The sequence below is a fragment of the Catharus ustulatus genome, chromosome Z (genome assembly GCF_009819885.2).
Source record: "Catharus ustulatus isolate bCatUst1 chromosome Z, bCatUst1.pri.v2, whole genome shotgun sequence".
NCBI lineage: Eukaryota > Metazoa > Chordata > Aves > Passeriformes > Turdidae > Catharus > Catharus ustulatus.
The window spans coordinates 39,767,910-39,795,349 of record NC_046262.2 but is presented as its reverse complement, the minus strand read 5'-3'; the positions used below and the strand labels follow the sequence as shown (position 1 = coordinate 39,795,349).

The 27,440-nt window shown below is 38.1% G+C and overlaps 1 protein-coding gene across 1 annotated transcript in view; it reads right to left on the bottom strand.

Annotated features, from left to right (window-relative positions):
* The window catches only part of DAPK1 (death associated protein kinase 1), an 85,391-nt gene that overhangs the window by 14,714 nt on the left and 43,237 nt on the right, over positions 1–27,440 (bottom strand). The window contains exons 3-18 of the mRNA XM_033085457.1: positions 20,021–20,159; positions 18,052–18,181; positions 17,719–17,767; positions 17,549–17,575; positions 16,971–17,123; positions 16,784–16,829; positions 15,154–15,243; positions 14,658–14,750; positions 12,947–13,066; positions 11,856–11,954; positions 10,967–11,065; positions 9,729–9,827; positions 8,169–8,366; positions 7,025–7,222; positions 3,081–3,179; positions 291–368 (exon numbers count right to left, since the gene is read on the bottom strand). Of these exons, the coding sequence (XP_032941348.1) occupies positions 291–368; positions 3,081–3,179; positions 7,025–7,222; positions 8,169–8,366; positions 9,729–9,827; positions 10,967–11,065; positions 11,856–11,954; positions 12,947–13,066; positions 14,658–14,750; positions 15,154–15,243; positions 16,784–16,829; positions 16,971–17,123; positions 17,549–17,575; positions 17,719–17,767; positions 18,052–18,181; positions 20,021–20,159 (1,717 nt within the window). The remainder of the gene's footprint in view (positions 1–290; positions 369–3,080; positions 3,180–7,024; positions 7,223–8,168; positions 8,367–9,728; positions 9,828–10,966; positions 11,066–11,855; positions 11,955–12,946; positions 13,067–14,657; positions 14,751–15,153; positions 15,244–16,783; positions 16,830–16,970; positions 17,124–17,548; positions 17,576–17,718; positions 17,768–18,051; positions 18,182–20,020; positions 20,160–27,440) is intronic.

The window sequence follows — 27,440 nt, the reverse complement described above, 5'->3', positions numbered from 1 at the left end:
AAATAAGTGATCTTGGGGGATGTGCTAATTCTCAATAGTTTATTTTCTACTAAACACCTTAGATGCTTTGCTAGGCACTGTCAGAAACTGATAGATATAAATCAGTGGTGTAGACTAGATTAGCCAGCTTCTTTAATATGTATATATTGGCTTTAATTGAGGGTATAAATTCAAATTAAAAATATAAAAAGGAAAAAGAAAAAAAAAGAAACCACAGCAGCATGGAATTTTGCAACAGCTTTTAGAATGGCATTGATGAAAACCTCACTTAAAATTCAGGCATTCCTAACCTTTTTAAGTCTTGCAAGCAGACTGGCTACATGTTCATGCTGCTCTGCTCTGGCGAGATCTTCTGCTGTTTTCCCATCCTGTTAAAACACAAATTATTAGCAGCAGTTCCTTCAGTTTTCTTTTATAGATGGGTATCTAGATGCCACTGTAACAAGATACTTTGAATTCGGAATCTGAGAGCAAAGTCAACACTCCTCCCCCTGAATTCTATCTCTCTTCTCACCAATTAGAGAATGATAGTGATTTCTAGATATGGCCCATGGAATAGATTTAAAAGGTCACAAAAAAGGGACACATCAACATATTGACTCATGTGAATAGCAGGCAAATGTTTGTTTACCAATGGATAAAGATTTACAGTGGCATATCAGCCACTGGAGGATTCCAGAAAGTAAGGAACTTCTAGGGGATACAGTTTAAATTGCATCAGCAAGTTTAAAAGGAGAAGCAAAGCTGCCTTCAGCATTCTGGTCTTGCCATTTAATTTCCTATGTTTCACAGATCAGTAGTTTAATATTAGAAAGACTAAAAAAAAAATTGCCCACTACTTTGGCTCTTGCAGCTATCTCATGCTATTGTATTGTTTTAAATTTTGGTAAGAGGTAACTAATTTAGGAGTACTTTGTTTATTTCACTATCTTATATAAGAGATTTGAAAATACATCCACAAGCAAAATAGCAATTTACTTTCCTATTAAAGTTTTCCTGAAGAGTACAGAGTATCTACACACTTGTATAGCAATAGATAAGCAAAACTGAATATAAAAAGGGTTGGGTTACAGGATTCACAAAAGCATATTTTGTACCTCTTGGTAATATTTCATTACAATGGCTGACTGCCTCCCTATATTGCAAATCAGACAACTTGCAAGAGCTGATCCTGAGTTAAGGTGGCATTTGCGAGCATCTGCATCCAAAATTTGTAATCAATCTGACAATTTAAAAGTTGGTTTAGAAACTTCCACGAGGAGAATCCAACAGCAATGGTGCCAGTTAACATATGAGTACAACAGATGTTTTGGGGCAATTTTCAAACATTTGAAATGATTGTATACTCCAGGAGGAAGGTTTTCTAAGGTCACTTAACACCATCCATGTAATCAAATTAAAAATAGACTAGCTCCAAAATGGACTTTAGCCCAGAAAGGAGGCAAGGAATACATAATTCAGCCCAGTCACTTAATGGTGTTGGAAAAGTTAGCTCCTCAGAAATGGCATACTGGGAGAAGAAAAAGGTCATTAATTCTATTGTACTGGCTCAGAAAGAGCTGTTAATAAACTCTTCAGAACAGTTTAAAGCCTTCTAGCAAACCAACGCAAAACTGAAATATTAAAATCACAGAATGCAAGTTTCTCTGGTCCTCTCCTATTTTTTCCTTCTTTCTACCTTCACACTGCTAGAATAATGGATGGTTACGTATATTCAGTGTACTTACTGTTCTTGCTAGATTTAGTTTCAGCACTATTTATTTTGTTATGTCCTTCAAACTGACCTAAAGAGACGAAATGTACTTTTATCTTGGAAAGACAATGTCCACACAGGCAATTATACCAATACAGCTGTCATGACATAAATAAAATGCAACAGCTCAAGAATTCCCCATGACCCTTTAATCTCATCTCTACAGAATGTAGTACTGCAAATTTGTAGTACTGCAAATACACAATGGGATGTAACAAACAAACAAAGGAAATCTTCAGACCATCCTACCAAGTCTGCTGCATGCACATTTCATTATTATTAATGGGAGGCATGGCAATATACAATCCAGTAGCTATCAAAAAGTAATTAAGTCCTAAACTTGTTTAAGCCACAATTCCAAGTTTATTGGCATTCTCCTTCTACATAAGATCTGTACTTAAAAGAAAAAACTGCAGTGGTAAATCTAGAGGAAAACAACACAAAAATTAGTATTTTCTACCAAATGGGTAAAGCAAATGATACAGAAGTTTTTTTTTTTCTTTTCCCCCTCCATTTCAACCATCTCAGGAATAATTTGTTAGGAAAAGAACTCTGAAAAATGTGGACTCAGCTAAAATCTAATGAAAACATGTCTACCTCATACAGAGCAGCAGTAATTTCTAAGCAGAATACATTGGTTACATGAGTAGCAATGTAAAATGATCCACTGGATCTGAATACAAAATGTGGTTAATTTGTTCGAAACACACATGGTGTGCATGATGTCTGTAATTTATTGTGAATATGATGAAGGACACTTCATTCCTGATGTGGGTATCTCATTAAGAGGATGTTTCTCACCTTATTGAGAATGAAAAATGCCTTCAGTGTTACTAACTGGAAGCACTGGTGCTAGCTGATCTGACATGAACGATTTAGTTTACAAGCATGCTAGTTAACACATGCATGCAAGCACACATCTCCCACCATAAAACCAGAATTTCTTAACCCCCTTAAAACAAGAAAAAGATTTAGGATACATACAATGCATTTGTGTGTTTCTCAAATGTGACGTGAAATGATGTACCTCTTAATGAAGTGACTCACTGTGCTTGTAGAAAACACAGTGATGCAAGTAATTCTCAGATGAAGAAATTAGATGTAGATAAAGTGGCAACTGTACTGTACCATGATCAGTTCCAAATTCAGTTGCAAGAAGGGACCAAGTAGACAAGAGAGATATAACAAGTACCACTCATGTTGTATAACGTACAACAGGTTTTTTTTAAATTTCAAAATGTAATGTCCTTTTCCTACACCTATGAGTTCTTTTTATATTATCATGTGTAAAAGAAGAAGAAAAAGAACAGCATCTCTCAATACTTACGGAGGTTAATGCTTCTACATTGGCGCCGGTGAGGCAAAGGAACCGGACAACATCAAGAATGCCATTGTTTGCTGCCAGGTGTAAAGGCGTCCTTCCATACTAACGTGAGGAAAGAAGGGTCATCAAATTAGTCAAAGAACTTCACTTCAAATTTTAAAAGTAATAATCAGGCATACTATTATTATAATATATATAGTAAATAAAAATATAAAATATAAATAAAATAGCATATAATAGTATATATGTATATAAAAGATATATATATAAGATCTATATAATTACACATACTGACACACAGGAAAGGTTTTGCAAAAACTGCAGGAAAAAGTACTTCTGATTGCAGCTTAAGCACAACTGCCAAAAGTGCAATTAAAAACAAAGGCTAGACGACAATTTTAAAAATGGGGAAAACAATTTTCTAGCTAAATCACTCACAACTGTGAAGGAATCCTTTAGAGAGGTTTTTTTGGCTATATATGATAATTTGTTTTTAATTCCAGAAAACTTAATTGCCTATTTAATTAAGAATTAAATATGAACCACTTAAACAGTACTAATTCCTTAACCTTTAGAACTCTGGATTCTACTTCAAACCAAGTACTACTGAAGATTAAATATCACCCCCTTTCACCCAAAGAAATAAAAGGAATGGGTGAAAGAAGTCAGCATGAAATAATGTATTTTTTCAGTGAAGAGGGAAAGCGCTGTAAAGTATTGATTTTCCAATTTTTTCTTCTTTCCATGAATCCCTTCACTAACAACAGGTCCTCCTGACATCCACTTCTGGTTTTACATGTTCAAAGCTACTGTTACAAAAACTACCATTTATTCTCTGCTGGTAGCCTATTATTAGTTCAAATTTTTATGCTTTCAATACTGTTCTTCCTGTCTACAATCAGAAACAAAATCATAAAGCTATTTCTTGAAAGAAGTATTTCTTCTTTCAAGAGCAAAGCCAGCTTTCTGACAACTGGAATCTGAAAAGATGCTCCAAACCCTACACCTCAGCTTGAGTTACAAAGTGTGTCCAGCAAGACCAGGACAGTGATTGTGCCCCGGTACTCAGCACTGGGCAGGCCACACCTCAAACCCTGTGTTCAGTTTTTGGCTCCTCATGATAAGAAGGACATTGAGGTGCTAGGGCATAGCCGGAAAAAGGGAATGAAGCTGGGGAAGGGTCTGGAGCACAAGTCCTGTGAGGAGAATGAGGGAACTGGGGGTGTTTAGCCTGGAGAAAAGGAGGCTCAAGGGAGGCCTTGTCATTCTCTACAACCGCCTAAAAAGAGGTGTAGTGAGCTGGGCACTGCTTTCTTGTGCCAACAAATGACAGAACTACAGGAAATGGCCTCAAGTTGTGCCGGAGGAGATTTAGATTGGATATCGGAAAATTTCTTCACTTGAAAGGGTTGTCAAGCACTGGAATGGGCTGCTCAGGGAAGTGGTGGAGTCACCATTCCTGGAGGTGTTTAAGTCATATAAATGTGGGACTTGAAATGGTTTAGTGGTTGACTTGGCAGTGCTGGGTTAACCATTAAACTCTGATATTGCAGTTATTTTTCAACCTAAATGCTTCTCTGATTCTATGATTCTAAATAAATGCATGTGATGTTCTACTGCACTGAATCTCTGAAAGAAACAGTGTTTTCAGTGTTACATATGTGTGGGACAAAGCCAAATGTTTAGACCAAGGACAGAAGTTCATTTTTGTTAATGCCCATTAATACAGGGCTGGTTCCTGTGAGGAGAAATTAAGATTCTCTAATAACACTCAAACTCCCCATTTCAAATAAAGGGCTTTCTAAAAATCTCTCCAGAATACATTACTCCTAAAAGAATAACAGCAATACAAAGAGTAACTACAACAACAGCTTCTGCAGCCATGATCCTGCTGGACGTTTGAAGGCTAATTATTTTTTCCACAGCATGCCAGTGGTGATCCCAGCTCAGCATTCTCCGTTAGCAAACAGGACAACAACCTTGTGGTCCATTAACTTGGCTTCTCTAAAATGTGCTCTTGTCTGTGGATCTAGATTTTATTGCCTAGTCAATCAGATTTAAGCTGAGAAGCAGGACTGGGGAGTTCACTGTTTTAACTTTTTTTATTAGATAGCTGATGATATTAATTGTTGAAACTAAAAGTGATTCCATTGACATTTCTCAAAAAAAAACCCTGATCATTTTATCTGGCTAATGCAATGTAAGTGCTTTGGTAATAAATAGAAGTGTTAACTAGAAAAGTATTATTGCTAGAATATGTGCTTTTCCAGGAAAAAACATGAAGAAGCTAAAATACCTGAATTAAAGAAATTGAAGATAGCAACATAAAGATTCCTATAAGTAACTTTTAAACTTTGTAGCATATATGAAATTTAAATAGGGCAGAGAAAGACATTCAGAGCTAAATATCAAGCCCTAAGCACCACAGTCTGTCAGCAGAGTTCAGTGGCTGACCTTGACCCATTCAAACCATATAAAGAAAGTTTCCTGAAACAGTTCACTTTTCTCTTAAAGACCTCCAGGATAAAATACATAATGCAAACTTGTAAAGTATTATGTTTAGCTGTCCCAGGCACTGCAGCATGAGCACAACAGAAGCAACAAAAAAGGCACTAATGTCTCAAAATTAAGGGACAGGTAATGAAATATTCTTTTTGGAAAGTGTTTACACCAACTACAGATTGTTTTTAGCTGGCATTCATCTACCAATAATCATTGCAATCCCCAATTTTAGTTACAGCGTTGTAGCAGAAAACATACCAGTCTTCAATTCTCTGTATAACTTAATGTTACATATGAAACCAAAGCCAGGTGCAATACATTTCATCTGTTCTTTTGTACCTAGATGTACAGTAAATTCACAAATACAAGCCGCACTGAGTATAAGCCGCATCTCTGGGTGTTGGCAAACATTTCGTTTTTTGTCCATAAATAAGCCGCACCTGAATATAAGCCACTCTGTCATTCGCAGCAAGGACCTGCATGCAACAAAGTTGCCAGATAGTAACAGAACGGCGGCAGGGCGGGGTTTACTGGCTCAGCTAAGGCTGTGCAGGCTCGGCCCGCTAGGGGCTGCTGACAGGGCCAGGTAGCCCAGCCCGGCGCTGCCGCTCAGTGGGGCCACTGGGGGCCAGCCGCCGCTGCCACTGGGCTCGGTCACCACGGCCCGGCGCTGCCCTGTGGTGGCAGGCAGGGACGGAGCCCCCCCTGCTCCCGCAGTGGTGGACAGGGACGGAGCCCCCCGCTGCCTCCCCGAGCCGCGGCAGTGGCGGTCCGGGTCCCCCGCCGCCTCCCAGAGCCCCGGCAGTGGCGGCCCGGGTCCCCCGCCGCCTCCCAGAGCTGCGGCAATGGCGGCACGGGGCGCCCCCGTCTCTCCCCCGGGCTGCGGCAGAGGAGGGAAGGAGGGAGCTCTCCCGCCTCTCTCCCCGCCCCCCGTGCTGCCTGCAGGCAGCCAGGCTCCACCTGCGGCGCAACAGAGTAACAATTTGTAACAATTGCAAAATGCCGGCTTTGCAGCTGCTCGGCTCGGCACTCTGGCTGGCACTTCTGAGGTTGTAAATGTCAGAAAATTATTCACATATTAGCTGTTCCTGAGTATTAGCCGCATTTCCGGTTTAGGAGCAAAATCTTAGTCAAATTGGTGCAGCTTGTATTTGTGAAATTACTGTAATCTGCATAATGCAAAGCTAAATGGGAAGGGAAGAAGATTGGCAAACATACTGTGATAATTCACCTAGGTTCTTTCTTCATGCATGTTTAATGATCTATTCAGCTGAAACAAACTTTGGTAAATTTGTGAGGTGAGTCGTTTAATACTTTGAATTTGGCCACTTTGAGAGACAGAAAAATCAAGGAAAAGACTCTTTCATATCAGAGAACTTGAAAAGGTCACCTAATGCAAAGGTGAGTTAATAAACAATGTAGTTCAGCATCCATATTCCATTTACCTTATTAGTGACATCCAAACTACAACTTGCTTCACAGAGTGCCATCACAATAGGCACATTCCCATCTTTGCAGGCCACATGTAAGGGAGTGTTGCCATGTCTGTCTTGGAAATCTACAAAACATCCTTGACTAATGAGGGTTTTAACTACTTGTATTTGACATCTTCTTACAGCAAGGTGCAGGGCTATATGACCATCCTGGAATAGAGACAACTTGTAAGTGAGATCAAATAATGATAAAAATCAAAACATTTAGTAAAGTCACAACATTCTCAAGTATCAGGGAGCATCTCCTTGCCTCAAGAATCATGGTGGTTTTTAATTTGAAGGTGGAGACAGGGAGATGCCCCATATCTGTCAGAACAAGTAAGCCGTGAGATGAAAGCAAATTTCTATTAAGCCACTTCGCACTGGGGCAAATGAAATACAAACACACATTCTCTTTTCATAGCTTTCCTCCGAGGGAGGAGAGTGATCAACAGTAACAACCAGTTGAGTATTGTAAATTCTAGTGTTTACTAAACAAAAGTTAGTGATGCAAAAGTCAAACAATCTTTTCTGATCAGTAACTCTGAAAACAGAGCTTTCTGTCTGGGGTACAACTTAGAGACAATGTAACTGGAAAAACAATTTAATTCTTCTAGAAGTGAAAACTTTTTTCTGAACTTTAATAACTACCTTATTAATATGACTAATAAAGGTAGCTAAAAGGTCAGCCATACCAAAAGTGCAAGGAGAAATTCCAAATTTATTTATTGGGATTACATAATGGAAAACAAAAATTGATTCTGCATCAAATAGAGTCATATTTTTAAATAGTTCTTATTGGAAATGGGTGTGATTTATCCAACCCATAGTAATCAAAGGCCAACAGCAAATCCATCTTTTGTTTTGAAGTTAACAGTTTGTTGCCTATTACAGAACATAATGTTCCTGCAATTTTTCAAAGAATGCAACTCCTGAGGTGATAGATCAGCAAAAACCCAATCATGGAATAATAATCATCAGTGAACAACCTTAAAGACTGTTTCAGCCATCAATGTGAACTGCTACAAAAATTCATGTTGTGGAAACAATGCTGACTGGAACCACTCAAATGAAGCAATTTAGAGACACATCCCTGTGATCTCCATTTATAACTAACCTTGTCTGTTGCATGAAGGTCAGCCCTGTGTTCTGCCAAGCATTCCACAATATCATGGTATCCCCTAGCAGATGCTGTCAGGAGTGGGGTCTCCCCTTCTTTGTTTTTAATGTTCACATTGCAACCTGCTTCACAGAGTGCTTTGGCAACAGAGTAGTAGCCATGCCAAGCCGCGCAGTGCAGTGGGGTTTCCTCTTCCTATGAACATCAAAAATCAAAAAACAGTACTGAACCAAACTTCAGGAAGAACAATTCCCCAACTTAAAAATACAAAAAGATGGTATGAAAAAATGAAAGACAGTCTCTGAGTAAGCCCTATAAAAAGACGTTGTAATTTCTAATGCTGACATTCTAAAACCAAGAATCACTTCAGTTGACATACAAATGATTATGATACCTTGTATATCATCAATCCTACTTTAAATCTATCCATGCTCCTGAGGCTAACTATCGTGGCTCTCTCACTTGAAAACAGACCCTTGTTGACAAACAACTTCTGTGTGCTGTGACTAATCCAATGTCCAAAACAGACTGATCACCATGGAGATGCAAATCCCACTAGACTTGCAGTTTGAGGCAGGTTGAGAAAGCATATCCCAATGTTCTAGCAGTGAAGATACTCACTTAAAAACCCGAGTTCTTTACAGACACATCACAACAAACCTTTGAACTGTCTGCATTTGGAGTTCAATTGTGACTGAAGTACTAATTTGCTTTTTTGCTTGAACCCAGGAAACGTCAAAATATTCAAATATTCAATCAGAGCAGTTACATGGAACACCATTAAAAACCTCACATGTTTCACAAAAACATGCTGAAAATAGCCCACTGGAAAAGCAGGGAGAATTAAAACCCACTAAAAGAAGGAGCTCTATCAAATCCTAAGAAATGGGATATCCTTTCTGTACCTGCAAATATCAAAGAGGAGACAACTGAGGCTGATGATAGCAGAGGACTCGGACTGTATTCAAGGTTTCTGTAAAAATCTGAGTGTGAAGGAACAGACAAAGAGCATGTCCTGACCTCTCTCAGCCTAGGGCTCCTTAAACAATGAAAAGGATGTCCTAGAGGATGCAGCACTTGGGGAGGCTTGTGGAGTCAAATCTGGGTCAAATGGATTTTCTTTTTCTATTAAGCCTTTTCTTCCTTGTTTTCTTGTAAGAGTTCAGACCTCTAAAGAAACCCTCCTGAGCCCTCCTCTCATTTTCAAAAATGAGTCCTTGACACTGCAGAAAAATCCTATGACTGGTAAAATCAAGCAGAATTCAAGGCAAAAACTAATAAAAACTTTAGCTGAACTCCCAGAGTACACACCACCACTCATACCTTCATGGAGCTGTTTCTCCATCTTTAAGCTTTCATTTTTTGAGAGGATCTGTGTTTTATAGCACTGGTTACTTCTCTCCATTTTTCACATAATCTTTACCTATTAAGAGCTATCAAAACCTCCATAATTCTGGTTTGCAAACATGCCAGAGGCTATAAGTGAGACTTGAAGTTTTGACCACTTACATAAAGCTTTATTTATTGAAAGAAAAGCAGACAGTGTTCATGACTCACCTTGTCTTGAAAGTTTGGATTGGATCCAATGCTACAGAGAAACTGAACCACATCCACATGCCCATACCGAGCTGCCACGTGGAGAGCGGTCTCCCCCGACTGCAATTACAGGAGAACATGCCAATGTAATTTCCTGTGTCATGCCATGATATCACTGCCTGCGCACTGTGCACAGCCTGAATGCCTGAGTCCTGCATGGGATACTCCTCCCTCTCCACGGCCCAGCCACACAGTTCTATCAGCAGAGCTTACAAACTGCCTGTACATGACAGACACACCACCACGGGACAGGTAGGTTATTTCTTCGAAGGCTCTCTTTTTCCGGAACTTACTTTTCTACTATATTTGTTCCAGATCACAACCACCATAGGATTTCTGAACAATACACAGAGGAGGCTGTGTGTGCAATTGTGTTGAAACAGATGTCCCATTTCTATTTCTTGTATTTCCGTATGCTGCCCCTGTCCTGTTTATTCAAACAATAAGGAGCTGGCCTAACATGTTAGTATACCCTGGCACATTATGGTCATTATGTCTAACTCTTTGCAACACTTTCTGTTTTGAAATGATATAAAACAGAAACAGTGTTTTTATTAAGAGAGTAACCTCTTTCCTAGTAGACTTATCAGGAGTCAAACAACAATTTTTTAAATGTATGTTGCCTTGCATTAGTTCCCTTAACAAGTACAATTTCTTCTGAACTGGAGCTTTGGCTAGTATAAAATCATTGCTATGGTATAAAAATTTAACAGCAACCAGTTTCTAGGGCATATGTTGCTCAAATAACACTGCCAAAGACAAGGTAAGTGCTCATCAGATATAAATTGTTAGGCTTCCTTGTACTCAACTTAATAACAGTCAAATTTACTTGTCAGACAAAAGTGATTTTCAATCAAGAAGAATGAGAAATCAAATCACGATTTCACCTTGAGTTCCAATGAGAAATCAAGTCTTCAAATGAAAATTAATTTAGGCTTGTACTTCCCACCTACCCACCATGTACTCACCACATTTAACATGCACACTTGGTGAGCATTTGTCAGGAAAATAATCAGTACATCCAGCTACTTTAAAGTTCTGTTATCACAGCCTTATATGTCAACTTAGAAAACCACACTAAAAAAGCCAGTTAAATTCTTGGAATTATGGCACAGCTGAAAACTATTTCAGCTTTTCTCTTTGCTAAGATAAAGTTATAGGAAATGGCTCTCTGTGTAGAAAAGGAGTTATTTTCTTACCTTATCCTTAATATCCAAAGGACATCTATTATCATTTAGAAATTTCAGTGTTTCTACATGCCCATGTCGGGAAGCCCAATAGATTGCATTAGATCCAGCCTGTCAAAAATATTTCATTTCAGATGTTATTGAACAAGTTAAAATTCTAATTCTAGATTTTCAACTGAAGTACATGTGTGCTTAGGTGTACACTGACACACTTAAAATCTATTCCAGCTTATATGAACAAATTCACTTTTAAAAAAATTTCAAATTGATTCAACAATACTACATACCAAGAGTGACAACAAAAACCCCTCTGTGCAAGGATGATTAACAGGATTACTAACTGTTTGCGAGAATAATCCTCTTCTCCCTTGTTAGGGAGTTCTTTGGAAAGAACAGTTATGAGATAAAAACCCTTTCTTCTGCTTGCTTTACCATCTATTAGATGGAGAAGCAGACAGTTCATCAAGTTTGCTTTAAATGAAATGTTACAGCATAGTTGGAAAAAAAGCTTATTGCAAAGAACATCCTCCATCAAATATGAATTTTATTTGCAATATTCCCCATGGCTAAGATATTAATTTATCATTGTATATTAAATAAAGTTCACCATTCTGTTTTAGGGCAACTACTAATGTGAACTAATTGAGGTGGTTTTGTAGGCATGAACTACACTGTAAGATTAGTATCAATCAAATTATTTCAGTTAATAAAGTGATGCAAATCAGAGGCTATGTATTAGGAACAAATGACATTGCTAAAAACTTGGTCATATGTTTTTATTGTGGAAGACAGAAAATAGGATTTACAGCTCAGAGTTTTTAATTTCCAGTACTGAACGGCTTGTCTCCTGCTAACTGTACTAAAAAACTTATACAGAACAGATGAAAAGCAGAAGTCCAACCTTATCTTGAACATCAATACGAGATCCACGCTTTAAAAGTAGCTGAAGCATCTGAATGTTTCCACAGCCAGCTGCAATCAGCAGTGGAGGTGTTCCATGCTAACAGTGAAATACAAGCAAGAATGATACAGTTAATTATTGAAGGATTAAGAAAACAGTACAATAGAAGGCAGGCATTAAATAGCATTTCTGGATTTCCACTTTCAAATTAAGTCTTCAGGAAATATTGTATAAAAATAATTTATTCCTTTGTTCAAAAAAACTTATTGCACAGCTATTCTCCATATTTTTGAGATGAATTCGTGACATATCACACAGTAAATTTATGGTTTTAAAATTAGGAATATTAATGCTGAACTCTTATTAGCCTTCTTTGGCAAGAACAGTCCCCTCTGCAATCTCTTTGCAGCTAACACACCACCTCAGACACAAGGTCACACTTTTTTACATGGCTATAGTGATCTTCATTACAATGTACTTTCAGAAACATTTGTGAAGAGCAGTATAGAAGTAAAATAAATGTTATTTTACTATGACGGGGTCTGAACCATTTAAGAAATCACTGTATTTTTGTGTTTTAATGGGTAGTCCCATTTCACTTTCCTTGATGTTGCTGATGCACTGAAATACTGTAGCGGATAAGCAACTTCATTACTGAAAATGAACACCACCATCTAAGGTGTTCACATAACCAACTTCTGCAGTTTGCAACTTCTAACAATGCTTTGCGATGTCGATTTTAGCAGTCTGGTTATTCTTCAGTATCCTGCCATCTTCATTAACCACAAGAAACAGCAACTGCAACCAAGAGTGAAGGCTGGTAACACCATAGGTCCTGACCATAGATTTGAGTCATACTTTTGAAATACCTAGGCAAAAAATCCCATTTTGGGCTCCATTTTAATGTATCTTGAGAAGACTGAACACAAAGCACACGGAAATTTCTCCTAGAAAAAATACAGAATTTTTTCCCATTTGTTTGCCTTTTCATTTCAGGTGTTACATTTCTATTTTACAACCACACTGCTCTATTCAACAGGGTGGTAGCTAGTCCCCCACACACCTCACACCTCATCACAGACCCACATTACCTTGTTGGGTTGATTGACATCGTAATTTGTCAGAGATCCCAGAAGGTGCTGTAATCCAGGAACATTGTCATCATTGATGGCATGAATAATAGCTTTCATCACAAAAGAATCTTCCTCATCCTTACAATTAAATGTGAAAGGAAAAAAATGTTAGCTTTAAGAAAAAATCCATTTCTAAATAGATGCCAAGACATAAAAAAAATTTAAAACCTAAATTTTTAAAAATATTTTTTTGTAAAAGTGGGCTTCAGCTGCAAGTTGTAATCTTTCATGAAGCATATGGCTAGCATGTATGTATGCATGTTATTTGAAAACCCACACCAACCCCCCTGCCATATTTTCTAGTAAAACGTGCTTTCCTCTTCCTCACACATAAATGTGTTACTCACTGAGATTCCACACAGGTTTCTTTTATTAGGTGCATTTTTTTCTTCATAGGAAAAGCATATATGACAGATTTCAATAGAAGTGCTACTTGCATAAAGTGAAATTATTCCGTGCATAGATGTGGTGAATAAAACACCCAAGAGGTGCATGAGTACCAGCTGAAGTACCAGTTTTTGTGCCATCCACAGGAGAGGTGCTTTGGCCCAAGCTTTCATCTATTCAAATGGATCAGTTAAAAATCTAGAACCTAAGTAACAAGCCTAGATGCCTCTGCAGGCGAAACTTTTTTTCTCCTCTGCACTAGAATTTCAAAGAGCTGACATTCACAGAGGCCATTATTTGGATTGCTCTTACCTCCTCTCTCCTGAGGTTTCAGGTTTTTTAGGACACTAACATTGAGCTACAATCCTTTCTGCTGGAACACAGGTGTGAAATGCTGATCCAGGGTTAAAAGGCAGATAGCTGAGGTGGGGGGGCAGTGGGCAGGGAAAGGAGATAAAGAGAACAAAGAGCACAGAAGCCAAAAGATAAGAGGAGAAAAAAGTGGAAACATGAGCATGGAGTGACATGGGGAAGATAGTATCCATGAAAAGGGCTTTGCAGAATTTTTGACGTTTGAGCCTATTAACGCACAGAAAAGATGATATTCCCCTGCTCTAAACATATTAATACACATTCCTTGCTGATCACAGGGAATTTGTGAAGTGTGTATTAAAACTTGTAGAGTAGGCTAAGAAGAATGCTGTTGGATTTACAAGCATTTTAATTACAAATTACAAATTACAGCAATTGCTCCTAGCTGCTCAACTCTAGTCGTATCTAATACGACAAACTGAATTCTGGCCAACTCTGAAGTTTCCTCCTTAAATAACTGCTTGTTGTGACACTGCTGTCTAGCATTCATTTAGTTTAAAACAGTCTTGATGATTTTCAATATTCAGTGAAAATAAACAGAATATAAGGAATATTATTTTAGTCTACACAAAGATGATGTAAATGATGAGTAAAATGATGAGTAAGATTACACTTTTTCACCATATAATTGTTACGGTACAAAAAATCCTCAAAAAAATCCTCCTTCAAAATCAAGAAATGAATTTTTGACACCAGGTATCAGCTCAACACAATAAGTTAAATTTCAAGGTTTCAGGGTGCAGAAGATTGAACTATGGATAACTGACCTTGGTAGCCTGAAAATCTATTACTTCCTACTTAGGAGATTAGTTAATTATGCAAGTTTTCAAGAGCCTAATATTTCTGTTAGTTAGAAACAGGCAAAGTTCACATGTGATAAAGCATTCTAAATACATAAGAACACACTTACCAGAGTATCATCACTTCTAGCAACACTCATGCTACTTCTGGACAAGAAGGATCTTGATAATCTTTGGCACAAGGATATTAAGCGCACTGATTGCTTTATAAAAATAATAAGAAAACAACTACATGTAAAACAATTAGAAAATTCTGATAGGATGCTATTGCAGAGATTTTAAATGACTTAGCAAAACAAACTGAAGTTTGACTTCAACACCCCATCTGCTTTTTATATTGAATTTGAAACTTCAACTTTTGTTTTTCATAATCCAGCAGAAGCACTAAGTAAACAATCCACACACAAGCATTTGTGTAGAGATCATTAACAAAGAAGTCTTCTCCCATACTACCATACTCAAGCACTTAATTTATTCTCAGTGACAGAAGAATGTGTTTCTTCTTCCTACTCTTCCACTCTTAAATGTGGTGACCTTTCCCTGGAATAGGCAATGCTACTGCATTTGTATGTCACCAACATTTTTATGCGTTATTGAATGACTTACTTTCCATTTTCGTCGTGCTGCAAACTTCTTGAATTTTTCCATATTCACTGCAGAAGCTTTTCTGCTGAGTGCTTGCTGAGTGTCTTTCGGCTGTGACCAAAAGGAAAATAAAGCTGTTCGAAAAAATTCCATAATTTCTGCATGTAAGGCTCTATCCCTCAGTGATTACTTCCACTTACATTATAATAGTACTCCAATCATACTGTAATGATTAAGTAATTGTAAGCATGTAATTTTAATATTCAGTGTTTAGTCTGGCATACAGTTGGAATTTCTTAAGAAAATGCTGTAAGGGAAATCCAGACATAAGAATGCAATACTAAAATGTGCTTTTTCATTTTAAACAAAAAAATCCTTCAAACATCAGACCATTCAGCCTTCTTCTTCCCCTCCCTCTCAGATAGAGGCATTTAAGATTTCCAAAATAAATCTTGTCTTCTGGGAAGATTTCCTGACTGATTTTTGATCCCATTCTTGAAGTCATTTTTGCAGATATATAGATAGATAGATAGATAGATAGATAGATAGATAGATAGATAGATAGATAGATAGATAGATAGATAGATAGATATAAATATATGTATATAAATAGATTCATGGAAAGACTAGTTTGGAAGGGGACTATTTCAACCATGGAAATGCAGGTAAAGATAGTGGTGGGAAAGGGGAAAAGACAATATGACCAGTGAAGTGGGAATCAAATGCCTGGGAAGTTAAGTTATAAAGCAAAGAAATAGGGTACAACCTGTCTCTTTGCACAGTTGTGGAACTTTTTCCAAGAGAGACCAGCTTGCACAATGCTTGCTTTAGTGGTTTAAAATATCATGTCAATATGTTCCACACATTTCAACTATTTCAGATTACCTCAGCAAAAAGTCAGTAAAGCATGATCAAGATTGTAGTTTGGCACATTGGTGTTGAAATGCCTGCCCTCAGATGTTGTACTATGAACTGGAGGAGTTGTGGCACAGATAAATACTCTGCTAACTGATTCTATGGGAAGTGGAATGGGATCAAATACCCACTTTTGCATCCCCACATCCTGGGAAATCAATGGCACTGGATGGGTTTACTACTCCAAATCAGAATGTGATATGGAACAAAAAAAATTAACTGCCAGGTAGTACTACACACATTAAGAAGAATGATAGGTGCCATTTTCTCCCTCTCAACCTAGCAGCTTCACAACAGCTCAATCCAAACCAAACACTTAAACACTGAATAAGAAAATGGACCACCACATCAACTGCTCTCTTCAGTCTAAAGGGGAGGGACAGGAGAGAGATTACTGATGTTTTCCCCAGTCCAAATAAGGGCATTAGAAGAAGAAGAAAAATTAGTGAGAATTGGACTGGATACAGAGACTGTATGTTTGTGAGTGCAATGCTCTCTGAAGATTAGCTTCTCTGTCTGACCATGAGTCTAATTCCCATAGGAGGTTACTTCCCTACTGTTAACTCACATAGAGCATATAGTAATGAATCCCACACTCTGCATGAGTTAGCTTTCATACAGACAGCTTTCCAAAGCAGTAATTTACATTAAACAATTATGATAATATTCCATGTTGAAAAGCATGAAATGAAGAATGATTAAAAACAGGACAACAGAGAATGAATGGCATGCTAACCTTGATCCAAGGATGCAGCAAACTGTCTTGAATAGTCATTCGCTTCCTTTGAGAGAATAAGAGATAGAACTGTTTCAGATGTTAATAAAATACATACTGTTTTATCTTTATTAAAATATCATCTCCAAATATAATGTAATTTTAAATACTAGAGATGTAAGTGCCACACAGAAGAAAAACAGCTCACTTTGGATCTTTGACTAGAAGTCTTCGTATGAAGTCTTTAGCTAGGGCACTGGTATTACTGAAGAATTCTTCTTCAAACTCATAATTCACAGCAGACACATTTGCCAATGTTTCCTGTTTGGTTTCTCCAAGAAATGGAGATGCACCACTTAGGCTGCAAGAAAGACAGAACATTCCTCTCATTGCATGCTGTAACACAGCTTCTTCAACCCTCTGAGATCAAGTAACAGTAGAAAGTGAACAGCTTTCTTTTCTGTTTTAAGGCTGGAAATCTACTTTCAGGAAGATGTGACGTAGCAGGGCAAAAAACTTTGCTGCAATTTCAAAGAATACTGTTAAGATATAGCTGTAGGAAAAGTCACCTACAGATTTGAAGATAGTTTCCCATACTAGCTCAATGCTGATTAATAGAAATTCTTTCAATAATTATACTATTGCTTTCAAGATCATAGAACTTGAATCATAATGTACAATCAGAATGGTTTGATTCATACAGACACCACCAATACCCCAGAGGATAGAACAGAAATTTAAAAACAACAGCATTTGCAAGAAACACCCATAGATTTTGGTACTTACAGAATATAAGTTATTACACCAATGCTCCTGGATTGAAGGAAAAACAAACAAAAAAAGGATGAGGGAGAGGAGAGAAAAATAGATGGAAAGAGAGAGAGGAGAGAAAAAAAAAGGTTAGAACATAAGCATAATCATGAGAGATTTATTTCAAGTAAGATCCAATAACTTACCACATATCTGCTTCAAGACCAAGAGGCTCATAATTTACTATTTCAGGAGCTAAAGGAAAAAGCAGCAAGATAAGTACCTAGTCAAAGAACAGGAATAAGTCTCACTCTGAGTCCATGTATGTCAGAGATAATGAGCTAAGATGCCTGATAGATTAAAACACCTTAATGCAAGTCAAATTTGAAATCAAAGACTACAAATTGATTATTTAAATTTCAAAATGTCACAAATTACACACAAATTTCATAATCTGTAAATCAGCCAAGCCAAGCTAAGCTACAAATACTGTTTCAAAGACTGCAAAAGAATAGTTTGAAAAACAATAGTTTTCTCACCAACAAACTCTGGCGTTCCAAAGATATTTTTGAATTCATTTCCGAAGTCAATTTTGTGTGCTAAACCAAAGTCAATAATCTTGATTCGAGGCTTTGGTACATTCCTGTCCAACAACATTATGTTTTCAGGCTTTGAGAAGGAGGAAGGGGGAGAGAAAGAGAGATTACACATCGATACAAACTGTGGACCAATGTTCTTCAGCACTGAGCATTCCTTTTTACCTCCATTAGACACTTGAACTGTGTTTCGGGCAGAAAAAATCCTGTCTTTTCCTATTACGATCTAACATATGCTAAAAGTTAACTACAGTAAATTAAGATTTCATGTTGATGGTGAAGCACTATGATTTCCACAAGGCCGAGATTTTACTTTTTGTAGACACCACAGTTTCATTTTTCATGTGACTGACCCTAAGCAAACACGCTGTCCTCCAGGAAAGATCACAGGCCTTGCTCTACAGCTATTCCAGCACTGCTAGGAGCTTGCAGGAAACAAAACCCTACAAACTAGTTACTGGGTTTGGTTTACATTAGTCCCTGAAAGAGGCTTCCTTCACACCATATAAGCAATCAGGGAGGTGTATCTTGTTGCCTTTGGATCTTCCAGGGAAACTTCTGGGGTGGTCCAGCTCCCAGATTTTGAGGCCCAACATAGTTTTAAGAAAGGAAAAAGAGCAGGTTTTCCTGTCTTTTCTAGCTTATTTTGAAATATGGACTTCACATTGCTTTACCTCAAAATCTGCAAAGGCAGAACAAAGAAGAGGAAATGTCAGGATTATCAGTAAAGGAGTGTTTCTACACTACATCACTTTAATGAGCTTGTACAGAAACAGCTACTTAGTCTCCATGTCCTGTTATGTCCATAAGCTGGTGTGCTCTGGACAGGTCCTGCAGCTACATCCATCCTGTCCAGAGTGTTCTGGGCTTCTGGAGTCATTAAGAACAGCTCTTCGTTGTGACCTTCTTTTACCTTTTTCTCCTAATCACAGGACCTGATATGTGCAAATGCAATTTTCTTTATTTCCTCCCTGCATTTCTATTGTGTACTTTTATTGGTCTGCATGTTGCTGACTACTTTAATGCACCAATTTTTGGTATCCAGTGTATCCAAAAATTGTTCAATTACAAAGACATTAGTGAAAATTCACATTTGATACTATACATTCTTTTCTAGATTTACAATTTTTTCTCTTGCTGACAGTCACACAAGGACCAAATATATTACTGAGGTGATGAGGACGAAATTGGAAAAGGTATGCTTACTCTGAAATCCATTCTCTTCCCTACCTCATCCCCCTTTCAGAACTACATTTCAACTTTAATGAAATAATCATGCCTCCTTTTTCTCTTATAGACATAGCTGCCCACTTCAGCAGAGTTCAGGCAATGTTTAGCTGTCCACCTTTAAAAAAAAAAATCTTATGGGGAAAAAGATCCTGAAATTGAAAAATTGAAAAGCAGTTGCTAAGTTTATATACAAAAAACCTCTGCTTTCACTATTAAAAGGGATGCAATCAACAACTTTTCTGAAAACAAACAAAAGAACCACAAAAAGGAAAAAGACAAAAGTGGAAATCAGCTGCTTGCTACACAAAAATCCTTGTACTTAACTCAGTGCTAAATACCTAAAAAAACCCCAAAACAGTTGAAAAGAGCATCTAGGTCAGAATGTTTCACCCAGATCTCCTTCGTTAAAAAAAAAAAAAAACACATAGTCCTAATTTTTATTTCAGGTTTGTTTTCACAGAATGGTTTAATTTTGTCAGAAGGTGCCATTTCCTCTGAAGAATCTTTCCTTAGAAGCAGACGGAACTGTTTACAGTTCAGTAACTTCTTTCCCCTGTCTACACAAGCTAGCAAAACAAAACTGTGGCCAAGATCTGCATGATGATTGATTTGTGGCTAGAATTACAAAGGACTTTAATGGATGTTGCTTACAGTTGTTGAAGTTTTTATCTGTTCAACACACCTTAAGATCAAAGTGGGCAATTTGCAGAGAGTGGAGATACTGAACGCCATTAAGTATCTGTTTGAGAAATTCTGTGGCTTCCTCCTCTGTGAGAGATTCTTTTTCAGCCAGGAAATCGAAGAGCTCCCCACCTGCAACACTTGGAGAGCAGAAGCAGAGTTATTGACAAGCTTGTTTCAAGCAGCGAGTTCCTTTTAGTACAGCTGTCCTCAAACCTTGAAAAGCCTTGAAACTGATCCAGATGCTTTACATGTACCAAATATCAGAAAAAAATGATGAAAATTACTTAATTCTATACCCAAAAGAGTAATTCCTTCCCTCCCCCTGAAAAAATACAGTAAAAAGAGTCTTACTTTCAGACAAAAAAAAAGTTTAGAAAACCCAAACAAACATGGTCAAATTTAAATTTAAATTTAAGTGAAGTAAAAACCTCCTACTCTCTGTCTGCATATTTAAAGGAATAAAATTAAATATGAAGTAACAAGACTCAAAATATACTAACAAAATGGGACATTACATTATCTAGAAAATAAAACATGAATTGGCTCTTATCAACAAAGTATCAGATTTCTACACCCTCATTGAAATGTAAAAAATATAAGCTTATTTTGAAATTTTTATTGGCAGTTGTCCTACTATTTCATTTCTAAACTCCCCACAGCATCCAATTCTTTGAAAGTAGATTCTGTTTATGAAATACTGTATTGCATACAGCACTTACATTGTATTTGTACTCTAACAAAACCTTACCCTTCCTACAATGAAACGCCCTTAAGATGTTTCCAGCAAGTGCTCTAGCCCCACAGCAGAAAGAAAAGAGGTAAGACAGGGTACATAAACATATCTGGATTTTTGCATCCGAGAGAGAGGGAGGAAAAAAGAAGATGACCCTCTTCTCAGCTCAGTCAAGCAGCTCTTGTCTCAATCAAGAGCATAAAGAGATACTGAAGTGATAGGAAACTGAAGTGATAGAACTACAGCTATTCCCAAATAGCAGACAAACACCTTTCAGCTGAAGGACATATGACTGTCCACTGTGGCAAACTATTTTTCCCATCTGTGAAAGTAGGGGTATTACTTAGAAAAATCATAGAGATTGCAAAAATGGTCATAATACCCCGTCTTTTCCATTGTAATGATATTAAAACAAATTCAGAAAGTGCATCCTAATTTTTATTGCTTTTCTGCAGGGAAAGAGAATAATCTGTTCATGATTTAAAGCTCTGATCATGAAACATGAGGTGGTGATTAACATATAACAATAGGTAAATAGCAAATTTCTGGAAATACATTTGACTTCTTTATCATGTCTACTTTTTGAGAGACTTAATCTGCATTATTGTAATGCAAATTGCATGAAAGGTGTATTTTAATGAGTTCTTGGAGCTTTCATTGAGCTGCCTAGACAATAATGAGAGTACTGTTTTGGGTATTATTTGTGTTGCAATATTTTCTGCATGAAAGCAATTATTGAAATAAAGTGCCATTAAAATATCAGAATTATAGGTTGCAAGGACGAGAGGTCATTTTAATGATTTTTTGTTGTTGTAGAGACAATAAAATGGAATTCCTAATGATTAAATCCAACTTGTTATTTTACAGAATCTGGTCAGAAGCTTCTTCCAAACGGACACACGTGTATATTCCCTTATTGTTTGCTTCTGACTGAAAAAAAAAAAAGAAAAAAGAAATATTTTCAGGTTAATGTCTGTATCTCTGAGGTCTGCACTGAACAGTGACGTTCATTTCCAATTATTGGGCTAAAGGCCTTACTAAGCATCATGTGAAGCTTGCTTCCACATGTTTACAAGTGGATGTTGGCTGCAGTTGTTGAATGGCTGTAAATGGAGCGCAGCCTTGCCACATGGAGCAGGCAGACTTAGTGTGGCTGCTGCCTCAGGCGTGGGGCATCACCTGTATGCCCTCAGCATGGTTTGGCACTGGGCTAAGTGTCACAGTTTGGGGAACCAGAGAACATGGATCCTCAGATGAGGAAGAGCTTGTAAGGCTGTACCAAGGCTGCATCCGGTCCTGCTTTTCAAGCAGCTGGAAACCCTGCAAAACAGCAAAAGCTCCTGCTGCTGCTTAGATCATTCACCAGCCGTCACAAATACAAAAGAAGTACTCAGGTAGGCATTTGCAGCAATGCCCTCTCCAAGAACTGTGCTGTCCACCCTGCAGTCTCAAAGAGACCGACGATGTCATTGCAGGTGGTGGTGTGCTTTATGGCTGGCAAAGCTTGCCCTTACTTCTGTTTTAAGGACATGAAGTCTGTGAAACTTAATAGTCATCTATGATTATCACTAATTATACACATTCCTTATAGACCCCTCCAAAATGATTTAATTCCTAAAGCTGGCAACTTTTTGAGATATCTACATTTGTGTAAAATGGGAAGCGCCTCTTCAGATTTTTTGTTGTCTGCAATTGCTCCAATTCTATACCGCTGAGTACTATTCTTCTGTCTTTACCGCAGGTAATTGTAGTGACATTTCTTTAATGACATACCACAAACCTCACCATTGTGTGCAATAAAACGTTATCTGTATTTCACAGGTAATATACCTAGTGCTTGCAAATCTCAAAACTGAGAGCCAGAGAAGATAAAAGGCTTGAAACGTGTTTTTTTTTTTTCTCTCTCTTTCTTTTGTAAAACTGAAAGTTCACTAGCAAAAGTGGTAGATTTTCCCAATCTGTTGTGTGCTGCTTTGCTGCTTGAGTACTGCTACCGTAAGTGACTTGGCAGCCCTTGCTGAGCGAGTAGGCGAGTGAGGAGGGATGAGCTGTAATGCACTCAAAGTGCTGTTCCAGAAGCAGCTGTACCTCTGCTCTGTGGGACTCTGGTGTGCCCCCTCACGTTACACATCTCCCTCTCGGTGTCTAGGAGGAGATCCTGCGTGGGCTCACCTCAGGGGGTGGGCACTGTGAATTCTCCTGCTGGTAACTCCTCAGCTGTGGGGGCGAGCTCCGGAAGCGTGTTCTCCCCTGGGGCGCTGCCATAGCTGGCAAGCACAGTGCCCGCCTAGCTGCTCCTGCTGCTTACTTGTGGTAGGCATATGAAGCATGAGAGAAAAGGGTTTTCATAGCAATGATGACTAAAAGGTTATCCTAGCACGCATAAGGAACTTCACCTGGGAGCTCAGAAATGCTTGGCTTCCCAGAAAGGCCCCTCTGCACCCAGGTAACCTCCTAGGGAGGCCCTTCTCACATTTGTAAGGCAGTGACCCGTGTCCCCATGGGAGGTTGTATTTTTCAGCTTCCTCTTCATGCTTGTCAGGAGACTGCTTATTCCCCAGCCTTCTGCTGACTCAGGAAGATCTAATGTTAAGCTGTACTACCATGGGCATACAAAAACCCATGGTATCACTGCAAGGCAGTCTTCAGGGGACTCCTGGAGTGTTAATACAGGTCCACACTCAACATATGTCTCAAGTTTGACTTCCACAATTAATTGACTGAATTGCAATGCCCTCAGATTTATCAGCAGAGCCGGGTTTCACGGATTTTGTAATTGGATTATATATGTAGAATAACTAGATGATCTTGACTAGACTTCCAGATATCACAGATGAAGAAATAGGTTAGAAGAAGCCAGTACAGGCACTGCTGTGTAAGCTGCTGCAGCCTTCATAAGTCTCCTAAAATACTGTTGGGCTGTCGAGTCTAGTCCTGTTTCTCAACCAGTGTGACAGAGTCCCATGATAATAAATACTGCACATTTTAGTAAACCAGAGTCACCTTCAGAAGCAGAGCCAGAAGGCAAGGAGAGAGCCCCTTTCCACTAATGTGGGTATCCATCACACACACAGCAGCAGTGTTAATCTAAAGGAGGTGGCACAGGTAATTCCATACATCAGCCTTTTTGACTGGTCTTTTTGAACATCATCTTCTACCACTGTTTCCACCTCCATTACAATGGGCCCTTGTTTCTAAATTAGCTTTGAGGGTGCTGATGCACAAACACTTGCTGAAATCTGACTGAAACCAGACCATTGCATGGGTTTCTCAAGCCAGGCAAACCTGTTGCCAGCCTGCCTCTGGCAGGCACAGTGGCCCACACAACCAACATCTAAGAGACTGCTGCCCCCAGCCACCAACTGGCTAAAGATGCTTCCTGAATGGAGTGCAGTCGAGAGGTTCACCAAGTACTAGTGCATCTTCCTGTAGAGGACTTTGGAGTGTTTCTACCTGGTATCCCCAGAAAGCACAGAGCTTCTCTCTGTTCAATTTCTCTGTTTGCTGTTAAGAATTACTAGACAGCTTCCTGATCGGTTCTTCTGTGCCCTAAGAGAACTGCCAAGATGCTGGTACATAAAGGATGGACAGCAGTTTACACCCATTCAGTTTAACAGAGAAACCTGATTACAAGTCAAGTTACAGCTAAATTCTTTATGGCAGCAAAGCCTCCATGTTCACATACTTTTTTCCTCTAAAGCATTTATTCATTAATGTTCCTGTATAAAACCTTTCTGCTTATGTTTAAATTAAGTCATAATTTTGGAGTCATAATATGTTGTACAACTATCATGCTCAATAAAATAAGAGTTTGTAATTTGTGGCATCTTAATTCCACCTAATTCTAATGTATTATTGACCATGTTATAACACAGAAAGTCATAAAGGCTGAGTAAATCTATTTCATCATTATAATATGACTTTTTATATTGTTTTAAAGTAGCAGAGCACATGTTTTTAGAAGTATTTTGTATAAACATTTTCACTAAGAGCAAAGCTGGTATGTGCTATTTCACTGATACTTCTAGGCAGAAGTGCTAGCTTTCCTGAAATGACAGAAATAAATTAAAGCTTTCAGCTGACTGCATTCTTTCTTATAAAATACAACAGTGGTAAAAGCATTACCCAGCCTTCTGAAAGGAAGGTTGACAGATGTGCTTGCAACCCACACACCTCCCTCTGGGAAATAAAATACATCACGCCCATGGAAAAAAGATTTCTGGATAGTGCTTTTGCAAGTTGCCAGGCTTTCTTAACTGTGAAACAGAACTATCACCAGATCTCGGAGGAAGTCATTATGGGAACCTACTCAGGGAACTTAGAATCAATTAACCTTCAAAGTCAGCATGGTCACCTCCTAATGACTCAGTCATATGCTATGATCACACTGCTTATTATGCAATAGCACCTAAGTGATAATTAATGATTATCTAAGGATTTCTAATGAATTTTAAAATCTACAAACAAACCCTAAAATCTAGGCCCCGACCCCTTGAAGAAACATTTATCTTGATTAGATTTCAAAACAACATAAGCTAAGTTAAAGAAGCATGCCATCAATTTATTCCAGTTTTAAAACAGATGCAATTTGATAAATTATCTGAATTCTTCTCTAGTCCAAATGTTTCTTCTGTCAATTTGTAAAAAGACATGTTTTCCCTAAGGGTTCTGAGGTCAAATGTGTCTTGCATGACAGCCACTGATGCAGCTGTCTGCACAAGACTAGACTCCTATATTATTACTTCTGTTTAATGTAAGAATAAGGGGGTTTACATCCACTTCCTTTCACGGCCTTTGTGAATTGTGCAGTTACCAACCCACTCCTCAGAAGTACAAAGTGTACCAAACATTTTGAAACAGCAGAACAGGGTTGCTAGCTCATTAAATTACCTACTGGCTGAACAACATTGCACTTCAATTTTTCTTTATCTAGCTACCAGAAAAATGAAGACATGTCTCAGCATCACCACGCCTTTCCATTTTCATTTGTCCAGCTTCTATCAGAGACATCAATTGTCATGAAATCCTCTCTTTAGTGTAGCTAAATTCTTCAGGTATACTGAACAACAAGCATTGGCCAGCCAGAACATGTGCACCTAAACCTAGACTATAATTTAAGCATTTAAGTCCCACTAAGGGGAGTGGGGAGGGAGCACCTGAACACTCCTGTAAATCTTCCCTGCACTCAAACGCCACTGGTACTTAGGTTTTCATCGCTGAAGTTCCTGAAGTGCCCAGAGTCTGGATACAGCAGGTGGTAACCTTGGCTCAGAGCAGGGTGCCTTTAGCATTTTGATCTCATCCACGACATTTAAATTTAATATAGGAAGAGCAGACAGGTTTAGCAAACAAGAGGGACAACGATTTTCCTCAGGGACTGCAGAAACCAGTTCTCCTTGTAGACATACTCACTGTGTGGCAGAATCACACCAGCCTGTCCTGTCAACCCTGTCAAGCCTTTGTTCTAACCTGTCTACAAATTCTCTGTGCATCTACCTGTGGGCCTGGAATTTAGGATTTAAGTCCAAAGTGGGCATAAGATCTGCAAATTAGTGTCACAGGGTCTGCTCACTGCCAGTTACAGCCCAGAAGCACCAGATATTCAATCCTCCTCTCAAATTTCAGTGCAAAGCCTCTGGAGAATAACTTTCTTAGTTACTTATGGGTAAAATTAACAAAAATCTCAGAGGTATTTCTACCAAAAGACAACTAAAAATTAAAGAAACACTGTGAAGACTTCAAGCTTCTCTGGAAGACAGGCTGTAACTCTCTTCCTGAGCATAACTGTAAAAAGTTAAATCCCCAATAAGATAGAAAAGGAATTTAAAGAGTTCACAGTTATTTGCTCTTATTTAATCTTCAATGACCAACTAATGAAATTGTCATAATTTTATACAAGGATGTATCATCCCCTCCTTGCACTGTTCTGTTTTGATTAATAATATGAAGCTACCAACAAAGCAGAAAGTCAGAGACAGTGTTATGCACGGGACTAAGTGTAAAAGAAATCTTATATTTTCAAATGAAGCATAAATCCTAGTATTTAACGCACAAATGCTTCTAATACCTTCAAAGCTTTCTATTTTCAAAAATTTTATTAAACAGATAATCATCACTCAGAACCATGCTACAAGACCTAACCATCTTAAATTAGGATTTCAAATTTAGAAATGAAGTTATGTTTTTTGCAAAGAAAACTTCCAAATAAAAGGAGTCAGGTATTGCTATCAAGCCATTTTGAAAAAAGAGACCACCTGCATTGCTTTTGTGAATTCTAAGGAATTACTACACAATATAGGATGAAAATATTTATTTTTAGTGTTGCAGCAAGAAACTATAACCAAGGCTTCACAAAGAACCACAAACTGAGTGTATTTTGCATCTACAGTCTGAATAAAGACAAAGTAAAATGGAAGAGAAAATAAAATGGAAGAGAGAAATTATGCATCCAAGGCCAGAAAAAGGGGAATCAAATTGGTGCAAAACATGCTTGAAGAAAAAAAAATAATTCTCAATGTGCAGAGACATCTGTGTTTTCTAGTCTGTGAAGTCTGAAAAAATGATGGCTTCAGCAGAGCTCACTAGAAATAGCTTAGTACTGCTAACATATAACAGACTCTAATTGCTGCAGCTGGATAGAAAAATGTACTATAAAATTCTGACTAATTGAATTATTTGTGTGATA